At 35.2% G+C, this 24,728-nt stretch overlaps 1 protein-coding gene across 2 annotated transcripts; it reads left to right on the top strand.

The window, feature by feature from the left end:
- Positions 1-391: 391 nt before the first annotated feature.
- Positions 392-22,017, top strand: pik3r3.L (phosphoinositide-3-kinase regulatory subunit 3 L homeolog). Of its 2 annotated transcripts, none has more exon segments than NM_001094301.1 (10): positions 392-722; positions 5,410-5,518; positions 7,449-7,547; positions 7,664-7,844; positions 8,472-8,597; positions 9,528-9,670; positions 10,504-10,680; positions 11,215-11,289; positions 12,181-12,351; positions 12,963-13,914. In NM_001094301.1, coding segments are annotated over 10 exon segments (1,386 nt in total). In that variant the 5' UTR covers positions 392-616; the 3' UTR covers positions 13,162-13,914.
- Positions 22,018-24,728: the final 2,711 nt, after the last annotated feature.

Genomic DNA, 24,728 nt, shown 5'->3' with positions numbered 1-24,728 from the left:
CAACCTATCCTCTGCCAGCACTGGTGTTGCACAAACCCTCCCTTTATTTCTCCCCAACGGCTCTGGCGCCCTGCCAACTCATGGGGCATACCAATGTGTCAGTTTTACCTGCCTGTTGGAGGGGGTAATTAACAGATGGAGAGGGTCCAAATAATAGTTTGGTGCCTGAAAAGGGGCACGATTTTTATCTGGAAACTTAAGCTCAAATTAAAAAGACACGTAAAGCCGGAGAATTTTCAAAAAACGTTTAAAGTGTCTTCCAATTCACATAGATAGTCCGTCGACCCCCCCTCAATGAAAGTGAGCATGGTACATTCCGACAGTTTGCCGGTTGGCCCACGCTGCTGTTAAAATGAAATGTAATCGGCTGAGAGCTGGAGATCGGAGCAGAGAGTAGAGCTGGGATCTACCCTCAGTGCTTTAGTTATCCTGTAGTCGTTAGGGAGGGCGCGTCGGTATCGTTGAACGCCTTTGTATCACGCACCGGGACTGTATTAGGAGCCATTGATATTAGCTCCATTGTGTAGCATCTGTATGCTCTACATCAGTGGCTCCCGAGTGCCTCACACTTCCGTGCTTGACATCGGTCTGGATTAAAGGCAGGAGGACAGAGACGATGTACAACACCGTGTGGAATATGGACCAAGATGATGCAGACTGGAGGGAAGTTATGATGCCTTATTCCACCGAACTGATCTTTTATATAGAGATGGACCCCCCAGGTACTGGAGATGACCCTCTTCACACTTCTTATGGAACACTCGCCTTATACCTTTATTAGAGAGATGCTCAGCTTGCAGCCCTCCAGCTGCTGGTGGACTACAACTCCCAGCATGCCAGCAAGCCCAGAGGGAGAAGAGTTGTAGTTTAGCAGTAGCTGAAGGACTACAATGTAAACATCAGTCCTTTATATCATTTATTTTTTAATTTTTTTGCATTCTAACCCACATGTAGAATTGCCTTGGATCTTTTAACCTAAGAAGTTCTGCAGCAGATTCTTTGTTTAGGGCAAACGATCTCTCTGTGGTCCAGAAGAAAGGCTTTAGGGTCAGCCTGAATCTCTCCTACCTTTTGTCCAGTTGAATATATTTCATTTTGCACTAGTCACTTTCTCACTGACAAAAGGGGTGTGGACATGTTGAGGCAGATTCATCCTGCTTATGTTCCCTTTGTGCATTTATTTAAGTTATTTTACCCATTTTCTCTTTGAAACCCCCAGGCATCCCATTGTCCTTTCATTTATTTTCAGCCAGTTATTTTGTGACTTTATTGCAGCTGCAATTTTTTTTTTTTTTTAATTTATTCATTTTCTCGCCAGATCTTTTTTTTTTTTTTTTTCTTAGACTAAATTTGTTATAATAGCAACTGTTTTGATCTGACTTTTGTATTCCTTATTAATTATTATTTGGACAATACAATTCATTGTTTAATATTTTATTTAATTTTTTTTCCAGCAAAGTTTCGGGTGTCCTTTTACTTTTTGAGTATACCTGCACAAGATGCTGGTACTTTGTTTCAGTTAATATTCCTTCCCTAAAGCCAACTTTATGCAGACATTCTGGATTTGAACCTTCCTGCCCCTCCTCCTGCTGCTTCACTTACCTCATCCCCATAGCAATTGCTAAGGTTCCATCACCTGTCAGTGGCCACATTAGGTATTACTTCTGTGCCTTCATTTCTTTGTCCTCTGTGGCATTTCTTACTTATTTAACCATATCATTTATTTTCTAATGCGTCCGTCAGTCTGTCTTTGTTATATGGCCTATACATGGTGTCTATTTGACGTTTACAGCTTAGTCTTTGTCTTGTGATTCCTATATAGCAAGTCTTGCTTGGCTAAACAAGTAATGTTTAGAATTAATCCATTTCCATAGATGTTTGGAGGCATAAACCTATATTTTTTTGTTTTAGATTATCTATTTTATATGCCTAAATGGAAAGCACAAAACAAAATGTGAAGACACAGATGAACCTCCTGCCATTGTATTACTTTTTTATTGTTTAAAGATCTTGCAGTCAAAGTGCATAAATCCTTACCCAAAATAATTTTCCCCACTGCACGAAGAGATATGAAATAATAGTTCAGGCGTCAAACCATTTGTATAATCAAAGTGGCTACTAATAATATATTGATGGCAGAATGATGCAATGGTACAGTGGTTGGTTTAGCCAGTAACATATTACTTTAGAAGCCCGGGGCAGATTACTGTGTTGCTGAAGAGCTCTGTAGGATGCAGGTGGGGGTGAGGAGTACACAGGCCTTGTTGAATTTGGCACTAAGTCTAGCGGAACTGGATGTTAGTCTCTATAGACAAAGTAAGGCAAGAACCAAAACATTTTTCCCTCCTCCGCTTTCATTGTTTAACAAACTTTCAAGAAATATGGCTTATTTAGAATTGACTGAGTTTGGCACGTAGTTAGACCCATATTATTTAAAAAAGACTAGAGCCAACCAAGTTTCAAATCCTTTAGTGTGCTCAAAGAAATGATTAGTCAAGAGGTTCATAGATTTTTTTTTTTTTTTATGCAAATAAATTGTACATTTTGTTTTTCACTCCTTTCTTTAACTCATAATGTACCCCAAACCTTTGTCTCCGTTTCCTTTCCCTGAATAAAACTGGTGCCATTACATCTTAGCATTAAGGCACTATTGCCAATTTCTAAATCATCTTGCAAAATAATAGTCGATCAAATATAGTTTTGGTATCTGTGGTGCCTTTTGCTGCTTCTGTTCATTGTCTGTTTTTGGCTACGTCATCTTGGCAAAACCTTAACCCTGTCGCTGCCAGAGCGCTCTGCAATGCAGTAAGGATGTTGAAGCATCTAAAAAGGGGTTAATGCGCTTTAGGTTTTGGGGGCTCTGCCTAGCCTTATATTGCTGAGTACTGTGCACCTTGTTAGTTTTAGTAGCATATTTATTCTTTTCGTTTGCAGTTTACCTCCGATATGCACAATACCGTCATGCCGATTCCTGAAATATTATGTTATGTTAATGCTCTTAATGTATTTTGATTTTGTGTATATAAGCAATGAAATTAATAGTCAAATGTTTGATGTATATGGGTTTGTATCCATGATTTCACTTTGCCTCAGAATATTGCTAAGTTGGTTTTGTCCCCCATCTTTTTTTATTTTTCTTTGTAGTAAAAGTTTTTTAAGTTGGAAACATAATGTTCAAATTTGCCGTGTAAATCTCTGGATAGCCAAAAGCAGAGCGGGCTTTGTAGGAAAGTCTGTATATCCTCTACATTTTGTCCAGAAGGGGCATCGTAACCTATTTTGTGCCTTCTCTGCTGCAGATGAGCTTTTTGTGTTAACTTTAAGATTCTCTTAGCTTAAATAACCAATGAATTTCACTGCTTGTTATCTTGCATTTAATTAAACATGTCTATGCGATGTTGTTATTATATGTTTGTACTAATTCCCTTTAATTTTTTTTTACCCCCCCCCCCCCCAAAATGTCAGGTATTCTTGTTTTGTTGTAACTTTCATTCTAATAATTTTCATCCGTATTTCTTGTTTTTAGAAGTGACCAGATTTGCAAAACAGTTTTTTTGATTTTTATAATAGGCTGGTCTAGGCATGATATTTAGATATACAGCTACTGTGCAAAGTAAAGTTACTCTGGAAAGAACAAGCAACTATTTAAGATGTTCCTATTGAAGTTTTGTTTTAAGATCCAGCTCAGATTCTATATACTGCCTACGCAGTCAGTCTGTAGATTGTTCTTACCTTTGTGTCTTTCCTTTCCTCGACATGCAAATAAAACATAGTCAAATCTTTTATAACAACTGCCCTTCTTGCATGCAGTATTTTCTTTTTAAATGTAGAAATCTGAATTGTATCATGCCAAACCTTTTTTTTTTTTTTTCTTTTTTTTGCCGTCTCGCTTGCCCGGGAACTAATTGGGCTCGAGATTCTATTTGGTGGAACTGATTAGCTTTGGTAAAACTACCTGCTGCTCCCCCGCACAGCTACTTTCTGCATCTGAACGTCAGGAACATACGATTCTTTTACCGAGCTCTGATTGGCTAGAGCTCTGTCTCCATTCAGAGATTAGTTTTTGCCAACAGCGTCTGATTTGGGATTTAGTACAGAAATCAGGTTGGATGGTGAGTGCCGCGGAGGAAGAAAAGGAGGGGGGAAGATTAGGGTTACTAAAGAGCAAGCTATAATATAACCACTTCAGTGCATAAGTATGGTGCTTGACCAGTCCTAACCGAACATTTTATGGATCCATGGCCGCCACAAAAAAAAAAAAAATAGATAAAGGAATCAGTAAGATTTATTAGTTATTTTGTTAATTGTATATTTCAAACGTTTTAATTTCTACTTTCTAATTCTTTATCCCCTTCACACACTAGAAGTTTATAATATAAACCAGGTATTTGGATTTTCTGCTGTCTAAGCTTGTCAGGGCTGCATGGGTACATGGCATTAGCAGAGCTACAGTGCACTTTATGTGACATTGGGGTCCATGCATCTTCTTAAGAAGAAAACACAGTTTAAGCTTCAAACCGAGCTCAACAATGCTCATTATGCAGGGCTGGATGTGATATATTGCACTTGCATCTGCCGAGTGCAAAAAGTCCAACCAAACGGACGATATATAATGTTAATAGTAAGCAGTTTATCAGCTTGCATCATTTTTATGCTTTCTGTGAATCTGCGGTTGTGTGCAGTATTTTTCCATACCTTTTATAATAATAAAAAAAAATATGGCAATACATTTTGGAAACTATAGGTTCAAGTCCCTTTTTACCATTTTTATGGACTGACTCAACTTTTCCATACTCCAGTAATGACTGATTTCCAAACTATAGTCCCTTTTTTACATAGTTGTGTTTTTTTTTTTTTTTTTCCTTTTAATCCTTTTTTTAATTTAGCATAATATGCATGTACGCATACAAATGGCATGTGTACAAGGGGTGCAGTCTACAGGCCAATACCTTATTTAGGGTTTCATGTACTGCTCTGGGGTAGGGTCATTTTTTTAACTTGTTTTATCTTGAACTGTAATATTACATTATTCACAAGTGGTGTTCAAATTTGTAAAAGTAACGGTTCAACAAATGAAAAATGTGTTCCCCAAAAATGGGCTGCTTTTAAAATTGCATGCTATAATAATGAACTGTCGAATTTTGCTAAAATCTGGGGTATAGATATTCTCTGTAGGTTATCATATGTTTGCAGTAACAGCGAAAGTACAGATCTACAGTTGAAGATCTGTGTTTTATGATTACTGACTCTTCATAATTCGTCTCCATTAAATTCCTATTTTAATTTATAGAGTACATGTATAAGTGTACAAGCGGCCATGTTTGGTTATTACAAGTAATGTTTTACTGTAGAGGGCAATTAAATATTGAACTTTTTTTTTTTTTTTTTTTTCGTCTGTCTCTTTTGAAGCACTTCCTCCTAAACCACCAAAATCGATGACTTCATTGTCTACAGAAGGAAGCAAAGAGAACACAACTTCTCTTCAGGATGCCGAATGGTACTGGGGAGACATCTCAAGGTAAATGTTATAATCCTATTATTCAGTGGTGCTTCATGGTCCTGTTGACCTACATTTCATGCAAAATATGCAAGGATATTCAAAATAATATGTGTCTACCATAAGGCAAGGGTTTTATTGCATTATTTGGTTTCTTAGTCTTAAAAACCTTTTATGTAGGAGGAATTCTAACTCCTTCTGAAGAGATATTGACTAGGCAGAAAGATGATAGGTCAGTGTAACCTATGGCTAAACGTTCATTTATTTTGTTTCTTTTTAATTAGCAACATCCTTCCACAAAACATAGCAGCCACAGCACTGGCCTAAAATAGCTGCCTGCCGACAAAACTATTACTTCGATAAGATATATATATATATATATATATATATATATATATATATATATATATATATATATATATATATATATATATATATATATATATATATATATATATATATATATATATATATATATATATATATATATATATATATATATATATATATATATATATATATATATATATATTCTTTTTTAATATGAATGCATTTGTCACAAAGTTTGTGTGCAGACAACATTGTTGCAGCTTAAAACAAACTGTCTGTAAAGTAAAGTTGTAAAGTTTAAGAACAACTATAAAAGCTTTCTTTGTTTAATTTTGTTACTGTAGATGTAAAAGGAAATTTGCCAGGCCTATTGGAGCTTTTAAAGGAAAAGTAAACTGCCACATTCATTATTCTTTATTTCTGTTGCATAGGCAATAAAGATTCCGGATTTGACAAATTTGCATTTATACAAGAGGAGTAGCTACCTCAACATCTTCCATTTAATTCTCCTTTGTGATCATGAATTATTGTGTCATTATTCTGCTGTTGTCCTTGGATAATAAGGCAACCAACCAGTACGATGGAGCATATATTGCTTTATAGAAATATAACCTTTGATACGAGCAAATTATGCTTATTCTTGCAGTTTATATTAGCACAGGAAATAGGTCATGGGAACATTTTGTGTTCTATGATGAATGTGTTTTAGTCAGGGCTAAACATGGCTTCCTTTACACTCATCACTTAAGGTATGTTGTGGTAGAAAGAAAATTTGAAAAAATAAAATGTGTTATGATAACTGTTCACTCTGCTCTATATGTTTTGTAGCCTTAAAATAGAAAAGTTATAAAAAATAAAAAAAATAAAATAATTAATGAAATCCACAAACTTTCTGAAAATGTTTTTTCTAAGGTCAAAACGCTGGTACAGATGTTGACTTGACTATTTAAACAACTTTTGAGTGTAAACAACCTCACTGACCTCAGTTTTACTTAAAGGGAAACTGTAGTGGATGTTTTAGTTAACACCTTTGCCGGTTAGTTAGAAGAACCAGCTGAGAGGTAGCATAGGCCTTAAAAACTTCTTCCTGCAGTAATATGCTGCTCTGAAACATGTAAGTTGCTTGCAGCATGAAAAAAAGTTAGGTTGATGGTTTGCAGTAATAATTATTCACTGTTGCAAATGTGCCCTATTGAGAATTTTTTTTTTTTTTTAATGTACAATATACAGGTATGCAACCCTTTTATCCAGAATGCTCAGGACCTGGAGGTTTCCAGATAACATATCTTTCCATTATTTGGATCTCAATACCTTAAATCTACTAGAAAATCATGTAAACATTAAATAAACCAATAGGCTTGTTTGGCTTTCAATTAGGACTAATAATATAGTTGTTTGGATCAATTACTGTTTTATTATTATTATTACATAGATTTTTTTTTTTTAATCTGGATTTTTTGAATAAAATGGGAGTCTATGGGAAATAGCCTTCTTGTAATTTGGATCTTTCTGGATAACTGGTTTCTGAATAAGGGATCCCATACCTGTATTTTAATTTGCTTTATAAAAGTTGTTTTTAAAATGCTTTGCTGACTCACTTTTTTTTCTCTCCTTTTAAAAGGGAAGAGGTAAATGATAAACTTCGTGATATGCCAGATGGTACCTTCCTGGTTCGTAATGCATCTACCAAGGTGCAAGGCGATTATACTTTGACACTGCGGTGAGTATTGCTGATGGTGATGAACTGTGAGTGTGTTGTGTCCAAATCGAACACTGCATCAGAAGTGATGTTTTACACTAGTTTAAATGTTATTTTTTGTGTTCTTTGTAATATAGGAAAGGGGGCAATAACAAACTGATAAAGATTTATCATCAGGATGGCAAATATGGTTTTTCTGATCCATTGACTTTTAACTCTGTCGTGGAGTTGATAAACCATTATAGACATGAATCCCTGGCACAATACAATCCTAAACTGGATGTGAAGTTGTTCTATCCAGTGTCAAGATACCAACAGGTGAGCATTTTTATTTCTCCTTGATTTCAAAGTCTCCTTGTTTAATTTAATATAATTATATTATTAAATGCAGCTTTAGGAAATTGTCCTGTGACAATTTTTTTTTTTTTTTTTTTTTTTTTTTTTTTTTTTTGTAATTTGAGGTTCCTTTCCGTTCTATAGTATTCTAAACGTGTAGTCATTATGGTTGGTGCTGTATGAGATGGGCTTTTGTTGTTTCACTACCTTATTTATTAAATCTACCTCTGGGAAAAAACAGTTTAGCCAGATATTCGAAGGTTACTATTCACTTTATTGTGTGCCTTTTTTTTTTTTTACTATATGTGGTAGTTAAGTGGTTAGCACGGAGTTCCTGAACTGAAGTCTATCCATGGTTTTATCTGAAAGGCGTTTGTTCTCCCAGGGTCTGTGTGCATTTATTACATTTAAAATCCCATCTGATACAATTTGTGGGTGTGCCTGCTACTAACTTTAGATTTAAGCTTGGTAAGGAACTGATGTAAAGGATAAATAATTTCTGTAAACTGCTGTGTGTCATGTCAGTTCTATGTAAATAAAAGATAATATATCTGCTATATTGTATGCAGGTTTTTTTTGTATTTAAATTTATTTGCAATGTTTTTATAGGATCAGCTAGTCAAAGAAGATAACATTGATGCTGTTGGTAGGAAACTTCAAGAATACCATGGTCAGTTTCAGGATAAAAGCAAAGAATATGACAAATTGTATGAAGAATATACAAAAACATCACAGGTTTGTATTGATGCAGACTGGTCGTGGGGCTGCTTATTTCCTGAAAAGTATTGTTGCTAATGCAGCATGTGTACAGTTTTTCACCAAACGTCTTGGTATATAGAAAATCTGTAATGGTTTGTTGTTTGCATGCAGAGAGTTGTGTGATCGCTCATGAATCCTAAACATTGTTAGTTTTAAAAGGATTTGGGAACTTTAATTATGATCTAAATAGTGATATTCTAAGGCATTTGTTGGTTGTTGTATTTATACCCAACAGGATTTAGGCCAAGAGAAATCCTCTTCTTGTCAGAATTAATTAAATCTGCAGTTTTGCTCTGCCTGCATTTTTTATATGAATGTGTATGCTGGCAGTTCGTTAGATTGGTAAATTTTAACTGTTTAAAACTTTAGTACTGCTCTATAGAATGGGCATGTAGGAAGCCTTGAGGGATGTGGGGTTTTTTTTCTATCAATCAAGGTTTTCTCTGAACATCTCTTAATGTGATACATTACAATTACTATAATTCATAGAATGTTGCTGCTAGTAACTGAGGACCACAAGCCATTCTGCAGTCCAACTGAAAGGTGCCCATTCTGTAATTAATGCTGGGTTTGGTGGGGTTGTGTTGGCAATAAATATATTCCAATTATAGAAGCAAAACAAAAGGTCAGAACTTGTGTTTATATTAATTTGTATTGAAGGTATATACTAAGGTTTATGCTGTGGGAATATGTTGGCAGTTTTTATACGCTTGTTGTCACTTCTATTTGTCTGCAGTAGACAGACTTTGCTTAACCTTGCCTACAGCTATCGTGTGTGTGTGTTCTATATGAGGTCAGATGCCAATTTTAGTGTAGTGGAATGAGACAGAAGTTCATTATGCCTATATATAAATCAAAATAATAATTATCCAGATCTGTAGTAAAGAACTCTATTTTGTCTTTCAGGAAATTCAGATGAAGAGAACGGCAATTGAAGCCTTTAACGAGACTATTAAAATATTTGAAGAACAGTGCCATACACAAGAACGCTATAGTAAAGAATACATGGAGCGTTTCAATAGGGAGGGCAATGAAAAGGAAATGGAAAGGTAATCTGCATTTCTGCTGTGCCTCTTTATTATCTAGTCTTATAAATAGTTGGTATCCTTTCAGATGACTTAATTCCTAATGTAGCTAGTTTTAGGTTGAAGCAAAAAAATTTTGTAACTAATGCATTGTCTGGTGACCACAACACAATATAAACTTTGAATCACAGAAATGGCCGCCATTTTATTTATTTATTTTTTATTTTTTTTTAACATTGTGCTCTTTTACATGTGGTATTTCATGTGGGAAATTTTTAATTAAACTAGATAGATTTAAAAAATAAAGACTATAGGGCAATATTTTGTTTATTTTACTTCTGTAAGAAGATATGAATCTTAAACCTAAATAAAAATATCTAGATTGTGTTCACTGCAAGGTGAACTTCCTCACAAGGTAATTGAAACTTTGGAACACTACTTTGCACAATATATTGTTACACCACATAAGTAAGCCTAATTTTGATTACAATGCCAGTGCTCCTAATAGTATGTTCCCCAGAAAAATATATTTTTTTTTGGAAAGGGCACATTCTAACATTCAACATGCATACTTTAGCTTTAAACTTAACTTTTGTAGAAGAAAGTACATTTTGCAATCACCCATGGCTGACACTAACAAACACAATACACCTGCACCCGATAGCATTGAGTTGATCCCAGGAAACCGTATATTTTCCAAGAGTACACATTCCGACATTCAAAATAAGTAGTCTCTCTGTTTCAAAGTGGGCCCATCAGAAAACTGAGCTCTAACGGCAATGCGTTTCCTTGCTCTGTTAGTAGTTTATAGGTAGGGAAAGTATATATTTCTATATGTATTATATTTTTTTTTACAGGATAATAATGAATTCTGAGAAATTAAAATCTCGTTTGGGTGAGATTCATGACAGTAAATTACGCCTGGAACAAGACTTTAAGAAACAAGCTTTAGACAATAGAGAAATAGACAAAAAAATGAACAGTATCAAGCCTGATCTTCTTCAGCTGCGTAAAATGAGAGATCAATACCTTGTGTAAGTATTTTAGTTTTGGAATTGTAAGATTTTCTATTCTTGCTCTGTGTGTATATTTATTTATTATTATTATTATTATTATTATTATTATTAGCGGACATACCTGGGAAATTTGAGGATACAGCTTCAATTAAAACAGAACAACTCTATGTTACAGAACCTTTGTCTTGAGTGCTATTAAATGTCATAAGCGCATTGGGCAGATAGGAAGCTTAGCACCTGACTTAGATGACTTTTATTCAAAATGGATTTTAATTTCAAGGCATTGTTCGCCTTCCAAATACCTTTTTTAACTAACTTTTCAGTGTATTTGAAAACATCTTATCCAAGAGAGTGTGGAAAGTGACAACCCCTTTAATTTCATGAATGGCAACTCAGAATGAGGATTTTGCTTTTAGTTTGGAAGCTACACTATTTCAGAGACATGTTATAAAGGGATTAATTTGTATCTTCTTTTTTTATGATCTTATTTATAATGGTTTCCCCCCCCTTTTTTTTATTTTTTATTTTTTTTTTTTTTTTTTTTTTTTACAGATGGCTCAATCACAAAGGAGTGAGGCAAAAGCGAATAAATGACTGGCTGGGAATCAAGAATGAAAATATTGATGAGTGAGTTCCCTTGACATTCATCAATTACATGATGGCTGTGGTCCAGTTTCCATTATATGATCTTCTTGCATATAATCCATCTTCTCCTGAAATATTTTCTATATTAACACACACACACACACACACACACACACAACCACTTGAACCAGATATCCTAATGTTGTTGTTTTTTTTTGTCTTCATTGGATTTCAACTTAATGGATGCTTGTGCTATTAGGACACTTTTCTAGTATATATCTGTATAAAATACAGAAGAGCCATGAATATCCTGTAAATTATATCCTTATAAATGGTGCTTAGTGATGTCATGGGTTATAATTGGAGCTTAGTGATGTAATTTCTGTCTCATGAGTCACTGAAACTTGTGTATTATAATAAATCAATAAACAAAGTCTGAAGAATCGACAGCTGTAAGGAAGTATTAACAAACTGCAGGTGCTTTATTCATGAATACACTCCTTTTCTCGCTTGACCCAGAAAACATGCAGTGTATTCACACTGCTGAATAAAGCACTTTTCAGTTTAACACTGCCTTACAGCTGTCGATTCTTCATCTACTTTGTTTGATTATAGTGTGATGGTGCATAGACACCAGGAATCCACAGCTAAGAAAATCTTTGAGGAGCATGGTTGAACCAAAACTATCTTGCATGGTTTATTATAATAAATAAAGTGCCCATGTTTCAAAATATGAGGCTATTAGAAGTCACCTCTGAGTTCCATGACCGGTATAAAAGCCTTCCGCCTCATGTTTTTATATAGTCATGGAACTACTCTGTAAAATATAATGTATACAGTATACTTATTGTACAATAGGGAGTACTTTTTTTTACTATAAAATGATAGTTGTTTGGTTTTTATAGACTTCTGACCTTATTACATTTCTCTCAGTATTTATTTTGTTAGTGAGGAGGAAGAGAACCTTCCACATTATGATGAGAAAACCTGGTTCGTTGGTGATCTCAACCGTATACAAGCAGAAGAATTACTCAGTGGAAAGCCAGATGGAGCCTTTCTAATTCGAGAAAGTAGCAAGAAGGGATGCTATGCCTGTTCTGTTGTGTGAGTTTTTTTTGTTTATTTTGTGCTCACTCAAATTGGTATTTTTCTTCAAAATATTGATATATTAAGAAGTGGTTATGCATAGACCTTGCTTCTATCCATCTACTGCAAATATTCAGAGAAGATACTGCTTACCTAAAGTGAGGCACATATTTATATGCCAGGTAGATATATTCCTGGATGGGAAAGATATCTTTGCAAGTGCTATATTGCAAATCCATTTCTTGTATCATCTGTGCCCCCTCCCCCCACATACAACCAAAGTAGTTTCCCTTTTGTTTGCCTTATGATATCGGTGCTGCTACAAACTTGTATGCAGTTGCTACATTCATTACTATGAAAAAGTCCAGGTTGTGTTTTGAAATTTAGAGTGATATTTTTATATTTCAGTAGGAGTAAATTCCCATTTAATAAGCTATCAATTTGTGGGACCTGTTTTTGACCTGCATCATAAACCACAATGAAACGTTGCTGTCCATATTTTTTATCATCGCAGTGGCTTAATACCATTAATGGCTGACTGTCCTTTGTATTGCTATTGTACTCCTAATTGTAAATAATAGGTACTCTTATTTGCTAGCTGAATTAATTGTATATATTTTTCCTTCCAGGATTGATGGTGATGTGAAGCACTGTGTCATCTACAGTACATCAAGGGGGTATGGATTTGCAGAGCCATACAATCTCTACAGTACACTAAAAGAGTTAGTCCTTCATTACCAGCATACATCCCTTGTACAACATAATGATTCGCTTAATGTCAGGCTTGCTTATCCAGTCTACGCACAGATGCCCTCCCTCTGCAGATAAACCAATGGAAGGGGTTAAAGGCTCCTATTTTGGAAATTTTCTAATGTTTTTAATAGAACTAAGAGGGCATTCTTTCTACTTAGACTGCTTGTTTTGCACAAGAAGTGAATTTCTGAATGTGAATCAAAGAAGCCTAACAGCAGCAAGATGGCAACTTAAGTGTAGGTGTCCTGGTGCTACCCATGATCAGATGTGCTCTTACACAGGTCATTTGTCATGGGAAACAGAACCTGACAACTGGAAGAGAATTTCACCAGGCTCCTGCAGTGGATCCTAAACATTTTTCAATGCCTGTTTCATTCTTGTAGAAATTTAAATCTGCTTATTTCGGCATTGGTAGTATGTCTCAGTCTTCACTTATCGAGGAGTATGTGGATAAAGAAACGACACCACTATAGCTATCTCTTCATTTACCATTATAAATGATAAAATTCAGCTGAATTTCCAGTCCAGAGTTGTTTACTCTGTGGAAATGGTATCATGTTGTTTGGTAAAACAAAAAGAAGACCAAAGGATTCTTGGCAAAAATTCACTTTGATTTCCTGAAAGGGGGAAAAAAAACTACAAAGTTGCTTTATTTTTTTCCAACAGTTAACAAAGTTTTGGCTTCCATAGCACTACAACTTGCCACATGAGGAAACCTTCGATGTTTTTAACCAAATTGAACCCACCAAAACTTTGTTCGTTGCTGGACTAAGCACTTGTGGGAAATTGCATTGGCATCTGCACATATTTCTACACCAAAACTTGAAAGAAAAAAAAAAAAAACTAAAAACTTGTATTGTTCGATAACGGCACTAATCTTGTCAATTGCCGTTTTAAAAAAAAATCTAGTCCCTTTTTTTTTTTATGTATAATTTTTTTCCTCTAATGTTTCTTGACACAACTTTTCCGAAGTTAAATAAAATGGACACTTTGCTTTGGAATGTAAACTGAAAATGAGCTGGTGCTCCATTGCTTGTGGGCTTCTTTCCACAAGGAGGAAAAAAAAAATGTTAAATTGTCATTTTGTGTTAAAATGTCATAAATGTTGGATGAAATGGTGCAAACCAATGCTTCTAGATGGCTTGTTTTACCAAAAAAAGGGGCATTGTACGTAACATTCATAACAATCTCACACGTTTATGTTTGAATTTAATTCATACAGCTCTTTAATTTTTACATACATAAAGTTGCACATTTCTCATCTGAATGGACCTCCACGTGTAGTATTTACCTGTGTACTACCACAACTTTTTGGAAGGATAGCTCTTCAGATTTCGAATAGCAAATTTTAACATGGGTAGCTCCCATAAGACCCGCAATCAAGCAATCCTTATTCCATCAGTGGACTGCTTGCTTTGTGTGTGTAAATATTATTATGTATGAATTTACTTGCATGTGTACGTGCAGAGTTTAATTGATGTTTCAGCAAAACCGTACTTGTGTGTGTGTGTATATGCGGGGCCTAATTTGAAATTTCAGGGAAACATTTGATGTTTCTGGATCGTTACCTTTTTGTCAATATGGCTATCTTCTATTATAGAGCTCAAAGTCTTGGGTTGTAATGGATTTCATAAATATCCATTGTGCATTGTAGGTTATCCAGTAGGTTTTTGACTATGCTTGCTGATGAAACTCTCTGTATATAGCCTGAGTTAAATGTAGTAGAAGTATTACCTGGAGATTTGAACTGTTCTCTGTGAAATGTCCTTTTTGCAAAGAAACCAGCAATTTTGACAATAGTACATCAGCCTTATAACAATGATCATCTCCAAACTTACCTCTGTGCTGCGGCATCCACTGACAGTCTATGATCCAGATTTCCTCCAACTCATGCTCCTTGCACTCAGGACTGCCATTGATGCTCACTATACAAAAGTTAGAGCAAGCAGCACACGCTGAAATGCTTCTTGGCATAGTTGACGGCTAAATGCTTTTAACCACATAGACCTACAGGAAACAAATTTAGGAGGACAAAATCTTTACTGTTAATAGACTGTTGTTCCGCAGGGTTTGTAAGACAACCCTGTAATTGAGGTACATTACTTAGGGCATTGTTTCTTTCTCTGTTTTCAGTTACCCTTTAAGCCATTAGGTGTCTTCGCAAAAAAAATAATTATATATATATATATATATATATATATATATATATATATATATATATATATATATATATATATACATATACACATATATAGTAGCACATAACATCACAATGTAACTGTACACACACACACTTGGCTCACCCCATAATAGACACACTAAACAGTGGTTGAAATCTCTGGTCCAAGAAATCCCTTTTATAAAAGGCAGCTAACTTTTTTTTATTTTATTTTTTCTATTGTCCCCCCTCTTATTTAAACTACTCTGATTTTGCTGTTTAAAGAACTTTTTCTTTTTTTATCTGGTGGGCCACATTTGCCATATGATGTTTTTGGGTTATTGTTGCAGATTTGTGTATTAACCTTATCAAAAAAGAGAAACCAACCATGTAAAAGCCATCTAGAAGCATTCATCTTTGTTAATGTGTCATTGTTTTAATGTGTTGAAGCTCCATGTGTAAATTAGGCTAGCTTTTCCTAAGTGCTCCTGTTGTGCATTGTATCTTCTCTTTTAGTGTTGCACTTGGTTTTGGCTTCTAAAGCTTCCAACAGTCCATTTTGTACCCATTTTATACACATGAAAGCCGTTGCACATGTACTTTTCACAGTTTCTTGCACTCATTCGGCACTTGGTACAAAATGGGTATAAGGCTTACCGTGTATAGTATAACCAAGCGTAAATGCACTACAGGCTTGCCGGCAGTTAAACCAGCATGAATTGCCGGAAGTAGAACCTGAGGGACTATGGGCTTTGTATGAATGAGGAAAAGGTTTGCACTGAAGAAAGGAAAGGGGTGGTTTTTGTTTTCTTTACTTTTGCATTTCGGAACAGTTATGGGTTTGGTATTAAAACATCATTTATTTTCAGAAAGACATATATTAACGCTTAAGTTATTCTCTGACTACAGCTGACAGATGATGATCTCAGCTGGCCATCCTATTAAATAAATATAATATATGTTTTAGAAAATGGTCCACTGTGGTTAGATAAGGCTATAAGTGAACATAATACAATATATCCCAAACTTATTCTAGAAGATTTAATGACCATATCTTATACCATGCAAAGCAGCGTGGCTGGATAGTGATGTATCTTATAACTTTTCAAAAAGTATGACTGCCGATGTCAGTGGAGCAAAGAATGGACATGTTGCATACTAAACTGTCTTCTTTCTTACAATGAAATTATGTTTGGAAAGTTGGCAGGTTGTCATTGAAATATATGTGCAATATATAAATATGCTATTTCATTTTTCCTGGTTGGCCACCTGTTTTAGCTTTCAAGCTTTTCTAATGTAACTTTCTAGCAAGGGGTATCAGGAAAATCACTTATATATGCCTTTTTCTTCCATTGGTGTCTGAGTGTGGGAGATGGTACGTCAGTATTATATTTTGTTTTGTTTCTTCATTTTCAAATCATTTTAATCCTTTCCTACACAGGGAAAGCAGTATAATTTTGTGATAGATTGCCGACCTATCCCAACGCCTTCAGTAACACAGAGGAATGCATTTTATGTTGCGGGCTCTCTGGTACCAAAGGTGCTCACAATCTAAATTATGCAGCCTTACACTGCAAATCATCTTTCACAGTACTCATAACTGTTAGATGTTCTTCCCTTTTATAAGGGCAAATAAAGTTGCAGCAGGAGGTTTTTGTGGGAAGTACTAAAATATTATACTTAAACTTGAGTACCTGCCTTTCTCCCCTATTTTGCCATTTTAGACTAAGTAAATCCAGATCTGTCCTTTACCAACTCTGCTCATGGAAGAGCATTGCGTTTAATGTAGTGTTCTTTTTTGGGGGGGGGGGGGCAGCACTTTTCAAATAATTATAGTCAAATACAATTCTTTCCTATGCCTGTTGGAGTTCAGTGAACAGAGCTATATACTAACCAACATAGGAAAGAATTGCATTCAACTTCCAAGAGCAGTCTATTCATCTGTTTTGATAAATGTTTTAATTTATTAAACACTTTTTTCAGACTGCCAGGACGGAAATTTTGTTTTTTCCAGAATGGGATGCAGACTAGCATAGCATTTTTAGAGGGGGAAGGATTCATCTGAAGTACATTACTTCATTAGCATTTGTGGCTACTGTGGAAAGTGACTTCTGTTTGTGTAACTAGATGCTATAAACATTCAGAGCAGGTAGATCTTAACGTGACCTGTGATTTGATGTAAAATTTTCTGTACATTCGTTACGAAGTATAAGTTTTCAGCTTTTGGTCATTTTAATATCTATATAAGCAAGTCAGTCTCTTAATCAAATGTTGTGTACACACTACATGAAAATGTCTCATGTAATATCTTAAGCAGCAATCTGATTTTTATTTATTTATATTTTTTTTTTTGTTTCCTTTCAAGATAATAAATGAAAGTGTCTTGGTACTTGAACATTTTTGTGTGAAGACCTGTTTTTATAGGATGTTGGGACTTGCAATTGAAACTGCTTTTGTACGTTTTGCTGTATTTCTGCACTTGTATAGCAGAATCCTTTCAGGGGAAAATAGTTCTAGGAATTTTAATTTTTGTATTGAACTGTTAAGATTTTTTTTTTTTTTTTTTTTTCATTGGTGGCTTTTAAGCGTAACATTAGAGAACCACATTTTTACCATGTCTCATGGTCTGTGTGCGTATTGCTTTTGGTGATACAAGATTCTTTGAGCAGTACTTTCTCTACTAAATTCTGTCATGGAGTCGGTGCCACGATGCTATATCATTGCCATCTTTTTTTTTTTTTTTTTTTTTTTTTTTTACCAATTCTTAAATAGATGATACTGCCATAAACAGCCAAAATGTGATATGCAATTTCTAAGTGAAAATATCTCGTAAATGTTTATTTAAAAGATCATTCAGCCTTCCCGCTGTGCTGTAGAAGACACCTCGGTAACAGAGTATCTATCCTTTAGACACTCCTACCCAATATTTTACATATGCAGCTATAATTAAGAGCTTCTTGTATTTTATCGTTTTATTTGGCCAGTTATATCCTGGTTGCATCAGGACAGCTTTCCATAAATTAAACTTTCGAATAAACTAATGGTAATAATTAATTCTATAGTTAAGAAACTATCAAAAAATAGAAATGCCTTGTAAGTTGTTAGAATATCCAAATTCACCATCTACATCATAAAATAAGTTCATTTTAAGGTGAACTACCCCTTTAGCCTGCAGACAATCTTAATAGCTTGAGCAATTTTACCAGCAAAGGTCTATCACAGTTTCTGCATATAATTATTACTCAAGAGTTTTACATACCTTGGTATAACACTGTTAAACCACTAGTTCTCCACTTCCATAATTCAGTGAAGAGAAAGTTCCAATGGCTGTTGGTACTGAAGCAGTACCTGTCAGGCCACCTTCCATGATGTCCATACATGGGCCTTCAGGGGCAGGGGCATTTTGATTGGCTGCTTGAAAGCTGAATTTGTTATTCACTCTGGTTACCTATAGTGGGCTAATGGTCATTTCCTATTAGTGAGTCATTGGGTTTTAGACAACCTGCACCAACCTCATTTATCTACCCAGTCTTAATATCTTTGGATACACCCTCATCTGAAGGTTGGCGTTTATAGCTTACCTTAAAGCTTTTGTTCAACCTAAACACGCTTTAACATTTTTTTAGTCTTCCACAAAAAGATAACTTAAATGAGGAGCATTTTTTTGTCCAAAAATCCCCATTATAATACATATTTTAATATGCATTCACCAAATTGCTATAAAAAGGAAGAGGAACCTTGTTATTTAGGGGGAAACCATTTGAACTGAACTTCACTTCCATATATTTCACTAGCTCATAATATAATTTACCTACATTTCTGGAAGCTAGCATATTGCCTTAGTAGAGCCACAACACCATTTGGCTTTGCTGCCTTGATGTGTTATCTTGCAGATATTCAGAGAAATAGTTTTTTTTGTTTGGTAGGATTTTGCAAAATGTGAATATCCCCTTTAAGCCTCTCTGCAATATTTAACAAACCCCACTTTTCTTTCAAGAAATACTCTGTTAACCCTGTAATAGTAGAACATTTGTTAGCTGAATAGGTCAGGTAGGTGTGGAACAAGAAATTATCAATTTCTATTCCCTTTAGTTTTCAGACCTAAATGCATAATATGTTGCATTATGTAAATATTGACATATATTCTCTTGGCTATTGCAAATTGAGACCCCCCCCCCCCAAATTGAATCTTTGCTTAAGTATTGGCCGCATACTTTTAGTAATTTAATAATATACTGATCTGTCTTGTTCAGCATTATCCTCTTCAGTAGGCTGCAGATATTTTTGCAAGAAATGCATAGACAATAAAGGCTGTATTAAAGTTGGGGTCTTGTCTTCTTGATTCACAAACTAGTATATAAAATAACAATCCCATGGACCATCAAATACATTTCCCCATATATTTCTTTCCAAGTTCCCTGGCTAGGGTGGCAAAGAAACATTATTCTGAAATGAACTCTTAAAGGGCTCTTCTTCCCTTGTGTTTTTTTATTTGTTTTGTTTTTAACGCAATGCCGCTTTTAAAATGCCATCTTACCTGTGCTAAGGAGGCAAATAAATGCATTACATTTCAGCTTGCACTCACTTTATGTATTAAGAAGAAGCTATGTTTAATTCCTTGAGGATCTCAAGAAATTGATTTGAAATGTTTGGGTTTTTTATGTTTTAATAGACTTAGATTTTTTTTTTAACGAGTTTCATTCTGACCTTGTTTTGTACTCTGCGGGACAGAAAGAATTTGAATAGGTACAAGATATGTGTTTTATCAGGAGGTATATGCAAACCAATTGAGTTAATAGGATTTAATTCTAATTACCACGTAGGATTCTGTAACCTTTGTGCACATCAACTTCCTAGCTACTCTACTGAGGCTGGCCTTTTTCTGAATTGATGTGCAGGTATTCACTTTTTTTCCCCTTTACTTGCTTTATAAAGGGCAAGTGGTTCAGCTACTTTTCAGAGGAACAAACTTATTTTACTTTTTCTTACACATTTAAAATGTTCCGCTTGTTGCTACAGTACTAATCAGTTTGGTTCTCCCAAGATAACATGAATTTCTTTTGTCTTTTGGTTCTTCAGAATTTCAGCATGTAACTTTGGTACTTTGACTGTTGTTAATGTAAAACATGTTCTGTCTTCTTATGGTATCATGAGAAATCCATGTAGCTAGATTCAGTGGTTTCACAACAAAACCGAGCTGTACGTGTAGTGTTTTTCAGATGAATCATACTGTAGACCGTAGACAGATTTATGACATTGTAGAATGCTTGTCACCAGCTGCTCTTGACATCGACTACATATTTGTGAGAAGTTAAGTACGATGCAATAATAAGTGAAACAATGCAATAATGCACATTTTATTCTGCTCTTTAATATGAACATTTAAACATCTTGTAAGAGGAGTGCAACAACCCAATATCCTTTTGTTTCCCATAACAAAGATTTGGGTGAGAAGTCTTTCAGAAAATGTAATTTTGGTCCCATCAAGTTGTCGCCATACAAAAACTTCTGAAATTCTGATGTAACTAGAAGTAACTTTCGGTCCAGATTAACATTACCCCTCATTTCTTTTTGGCCATATTTGCAAGATTGTTTCACACTTCAAATAAAACTCAAACAGGAGAGTGGGCCAGTCTAATTAAGGACTATGTTTTTCACACAAAATTCATGGCACACACCCACTATTTGCTGTGTGCTCTGGTCAAGCATTCTCCTGATTATGACTTGCTGTGGCATTGGCAACATTAAGCTATAAATTGTAGTCCACTCAAGCCTTCATTCTGTTATTTCAAGTTCTGTTCTCAGAAAAAAGGCCCATTTTCACACACTAAGCAATATTATACTTGATATGGTTTGCATAGCTGAATCCTTTTTAAACATTTTTTTAAAGGCACACTTACCTTAAAAAAAAAATATAAATATATATATATTTATATTGTTTTCTTTATTGTGACTATGCATGTTCTCACTGTATACATGTTAATTGTGTCTTTTGACTGTGACCTGTTACGGAACAAATACCCCATGGTATTCTACCTTGAGAGTGCCACATCAAATGCAAACTAATCCAGCCAATAAGCCCTGCAGGACTAGTTCAGTGCTATTTTCCATACATGGCTCTCCTTATATCCAGCCTTTGGATGCACCTTTTTCAAGTGCATAAGAAATATTAAGATTGTACAAAATTGTACAATCATGCGTTGTATAACATAGAAAAATGGTCAGTGTGCCTTTAACAGTCATAGTTTACAACATGTCATTGGCTACGATTCCTTAACGTTGACAAAACGTATCTTTAGCATTTTGTACTAACTCTGAGGTTGATGAATGAGCAGCAGGAAAGTAACTAAATCAGCCTTCTGATCTTGGTTACTACTTCTGTATTCTGAGACCACTACTCAGGATATTACCATTACACTACGCTAGAGGACCTATGGGTTATTGTATTTGACCCTTACACATACAGGCAGTGTTGGGCCTGCTGCGTCTTTGCACATAAGACTTGAAATGCTTGCTTTTTCTGAGTCCGTGTAATGCAGCTGGTGACAAGTAGCATTTCTCTTATTTTGTTTTCTCCAGCTTCTCTCAGTATTTTGCTTTTGGTTTAGTACCATGGTGCACCATTGTTACAAGTACAGTTGCATCTAATTGTTCAGTACTCTGTATCGGCTGTGTTGTACCTCCACGTCCCGTGGGGGCAGATTTGTGTACAGCATTTACATTGCTCCATGATACTTATCTGTCTTGCAGAATAAAAAAAAATATTTTCTTGATATTGCGTACTGTCTTATTTTTACTTGTTTGAACACCATCTGTTTCTGTCTGACACATCATTTGGTATTTAAAAGAGGCTTGAATAAATAAAGACCCTTTAGGTATGTTTTAGGTATTCATGCAGAACTACTATCAAGAATTTTCATTGTATTAATTTATAATGGATAAGGGTGCTCAACACTGTAGCCTAACTAGAAATTACAGGGCCAATTTACAATACCCCACACTGGCAGCTGAAATAAAAAAAAAAGCCTGCAATTTAAATTTTTTGTACTTTGCCCACTGCATAGGGCATTGTGCGAAATGCCTTGGATTGCACTACATTCAACAAGGGCAGGTGGGGCAAAGGCTCATAGGTGCCTGAGGCACAAGATAGGAGCAGCTGGACGTGCAGCCCAGCACTTTCTATAGTGAACCAAAAGCAATATATTTTTTTTTTGTTTCAAATACATAATGTACATCAGAAATACAAATTCAATTTAAAATTACTTCCCCTGAGGCAAGATGAGAAATGGACATATGATCCAAGAAAGCTTAAACTATATGCTCACACATATTTAACTGGGTTTCCACAACCCTGGTATTGGGTTACCTGGGTAAACCCCATAATTACCTCTGCATAAAGGTTTGAGTACATTTGCTTCACCACAAAAATGTGCCAAGTTTATGATTTGTTTAATGATCAAAATCCACTATTTTGCCTTTAGCCTAAGGGCAAAGATACAGGTAGTGCCTTGTTGCCAGCAGGAGAGGCAATGCACAACAGGCAACAAAACACCTGAAAATACTTAAATCAGGGATCAATTTATTTAAAAGCTCTTTACATGCTGCAAGCCAGGAAAATGTGCAGAATGCTTCATTTTAAAGTATGCCCCTGAACATTGCAGGTCTCCATAAAAATATATCCGTTATAACAGCTTGTGTATAAACCATTTACATATAAATAAACCGTTTTCATAAATATATACTTTCTAGTAGTATATTGGATAATCCTAACTAAAAAAAAATGAGTACTAAGGGCCACTCCCAGGCTCATATGATTCATTGTGCTCACACATGCCAGGTTATGTCAGTCCATTAAAGGACAGAGCTCTGTCTTTTACTCCCACACTTCCTTCTGTTACACTTAGAGCTGCATTATTTCCTGTCAGGTGATCTGAGAGAGCACAAAATGGTGGCTTAAGGTATGATTTCCTGATATATACAGTAGATATATATATATATGCCAATTTTGTAGGAAAATGCCAACAATACTGTGTTGTTGTCTCCTACTTGTGTTATTTTAATTTTTAAAAGTGGTTCCCTATATTTTGGAGGGAAAAAAAACACTCCTTTTGACTGTTTGAAATGCATTGTACAAAAATCCTTGTGCGAGAGAGCAAAAAGATTGCAACTCATGGTTCATTTTTCCACCACCTATTTTTTTACTGTATCTAAAAAGGGAAAAAACTGAGGCAGCTCAGGCAGTGGGAAAGCAAAACTGCAAAGGTGCTGTGCCCCCAGGTATTTTAAATGGCAATCTTTCAGTCAGTGTTCAAACTGTACACGGTCTGTTTGTGTCAAACCTTAGGCTGGGGCTGGAATCATTTTCATTTCTGTTTTGTATTAATCCCAGTAGTTTTCACAGTGCTCAAGAAGCACTATATCGCAGAGCAGTGTTTCCCGTTACACAGAAAAAATGGTATATTTTACAGTATACTGTTTTTTGCATTGCAGTTTCATTTTTTCATATTTCCTCAGTGATGCATGACATTTTCAGTCATTTTTTAAGTTTGTTTTGCAGCTGTTATGATCACCTCTGACTCTATCTTTTTTTAAACAATACATAAAGACTGGCTAAATCCTCATTTTGTTAATTACTGTATATATGTATTCTTCTATAGCTCATATCTAACTGGCATCTTTTTTTTTTTACATCTTTTTAAAAAGGTTATTCGCCTTTTTATTCATCAGCTCTCCAGTTTACAATTTTAACAATCTGGTTGCTAGGGTCAAATTACCCTAGCAACCATACAGTGAAGCAACTGAAATGTGAACAAGAGAGGGCCTGAATAGAATGATGAGTAATTAAAAGTATCAGTATCAATATATTTGTAGCTTTACAGAACATTTCTTATTTTAGATGGGGTTAGTAAAGAAAGCTGGAAAGAGGAGTCAGAAGAGGAAGGCAAATAATTCAGAGACTTAGGGGCACATTTACAAAGCTCGAGTGAAGGATTCGAATTAAAAAAACTTCGAATTTCGAAGTGTTTTTTGGGCTACTTCGACCATCGAATGGGCTACTTCGACCTTCGACTACTACTTCGACTTCGAATCGAACGATTCGAACTAAAAATCATTCGACTATTCGACCATTCGATAGTCGAAGTACTGTCTCTTTAAGAAAAACTTCGACCCCCTACTTCGGCAGCTAAAAGCTACCGAAGTCAATGTTAGCCTATGGGGAAGGTCCCCATAGGCTTGCCTGTGATTTTTTGATCGAAGGATATTCCTTCGATCGTTGTATTAAAATCCTTCGAATCGTTCGATCGCAGGATTTGCGCTAAATCGTTCGACTTCGATATTCGAAGTCGAACGATTTTAGTTCCTAGTCGAATATCAAGGGTTAATTAACCCTCGATATTCGACCCTTAGTAAATCTGCCCCTAACTGAAAAGTTGAAAGACAAACTGAAAAGTTGCTTAGAATTGGCCATCCTATAACATACTAA

Source organism: Xenopus laevis, chromosome 4L, assembly GCF_017654675.1.
Source record: "Xenopus laevis strain J_2021 chromosome 4L, Xenopus_laevis_v10.1, whole genome shotgun sequence".
NCBI lineage: Eukaryota > Metazoa > Chordata > Amphibia > Anura > Pipidae > Xenopus > Xenopus laevis.
This window is presented reverse-complemented; position numbering and strand designations above follow the sequence as displayed.

Bases quoted from the DNA above. Each gene is read 5' to 3' on its own strand.
- pik3r3.L (XM_018256835.2), top strand. From the start codon at position 5,436: ATGACTTCATTGTCTACAGAAGGAAGCAAAGAGAACACAACTTCTCTT. The intron at 7,548-7,663 runs GTGAGTATTGCT...TTTGTAATATAG, and splicing joins GATTATACTTTGACACTGCG to GAAAGGGGGCAATAACAAAC. The intron at 12,352-12,962 runs GTGAGTTTTTTT...TTTTCCTTCCAG, and splicing joins TGCTATGCCTGTTCTGTTGT to GATTGATGGTGATGTGAAGC.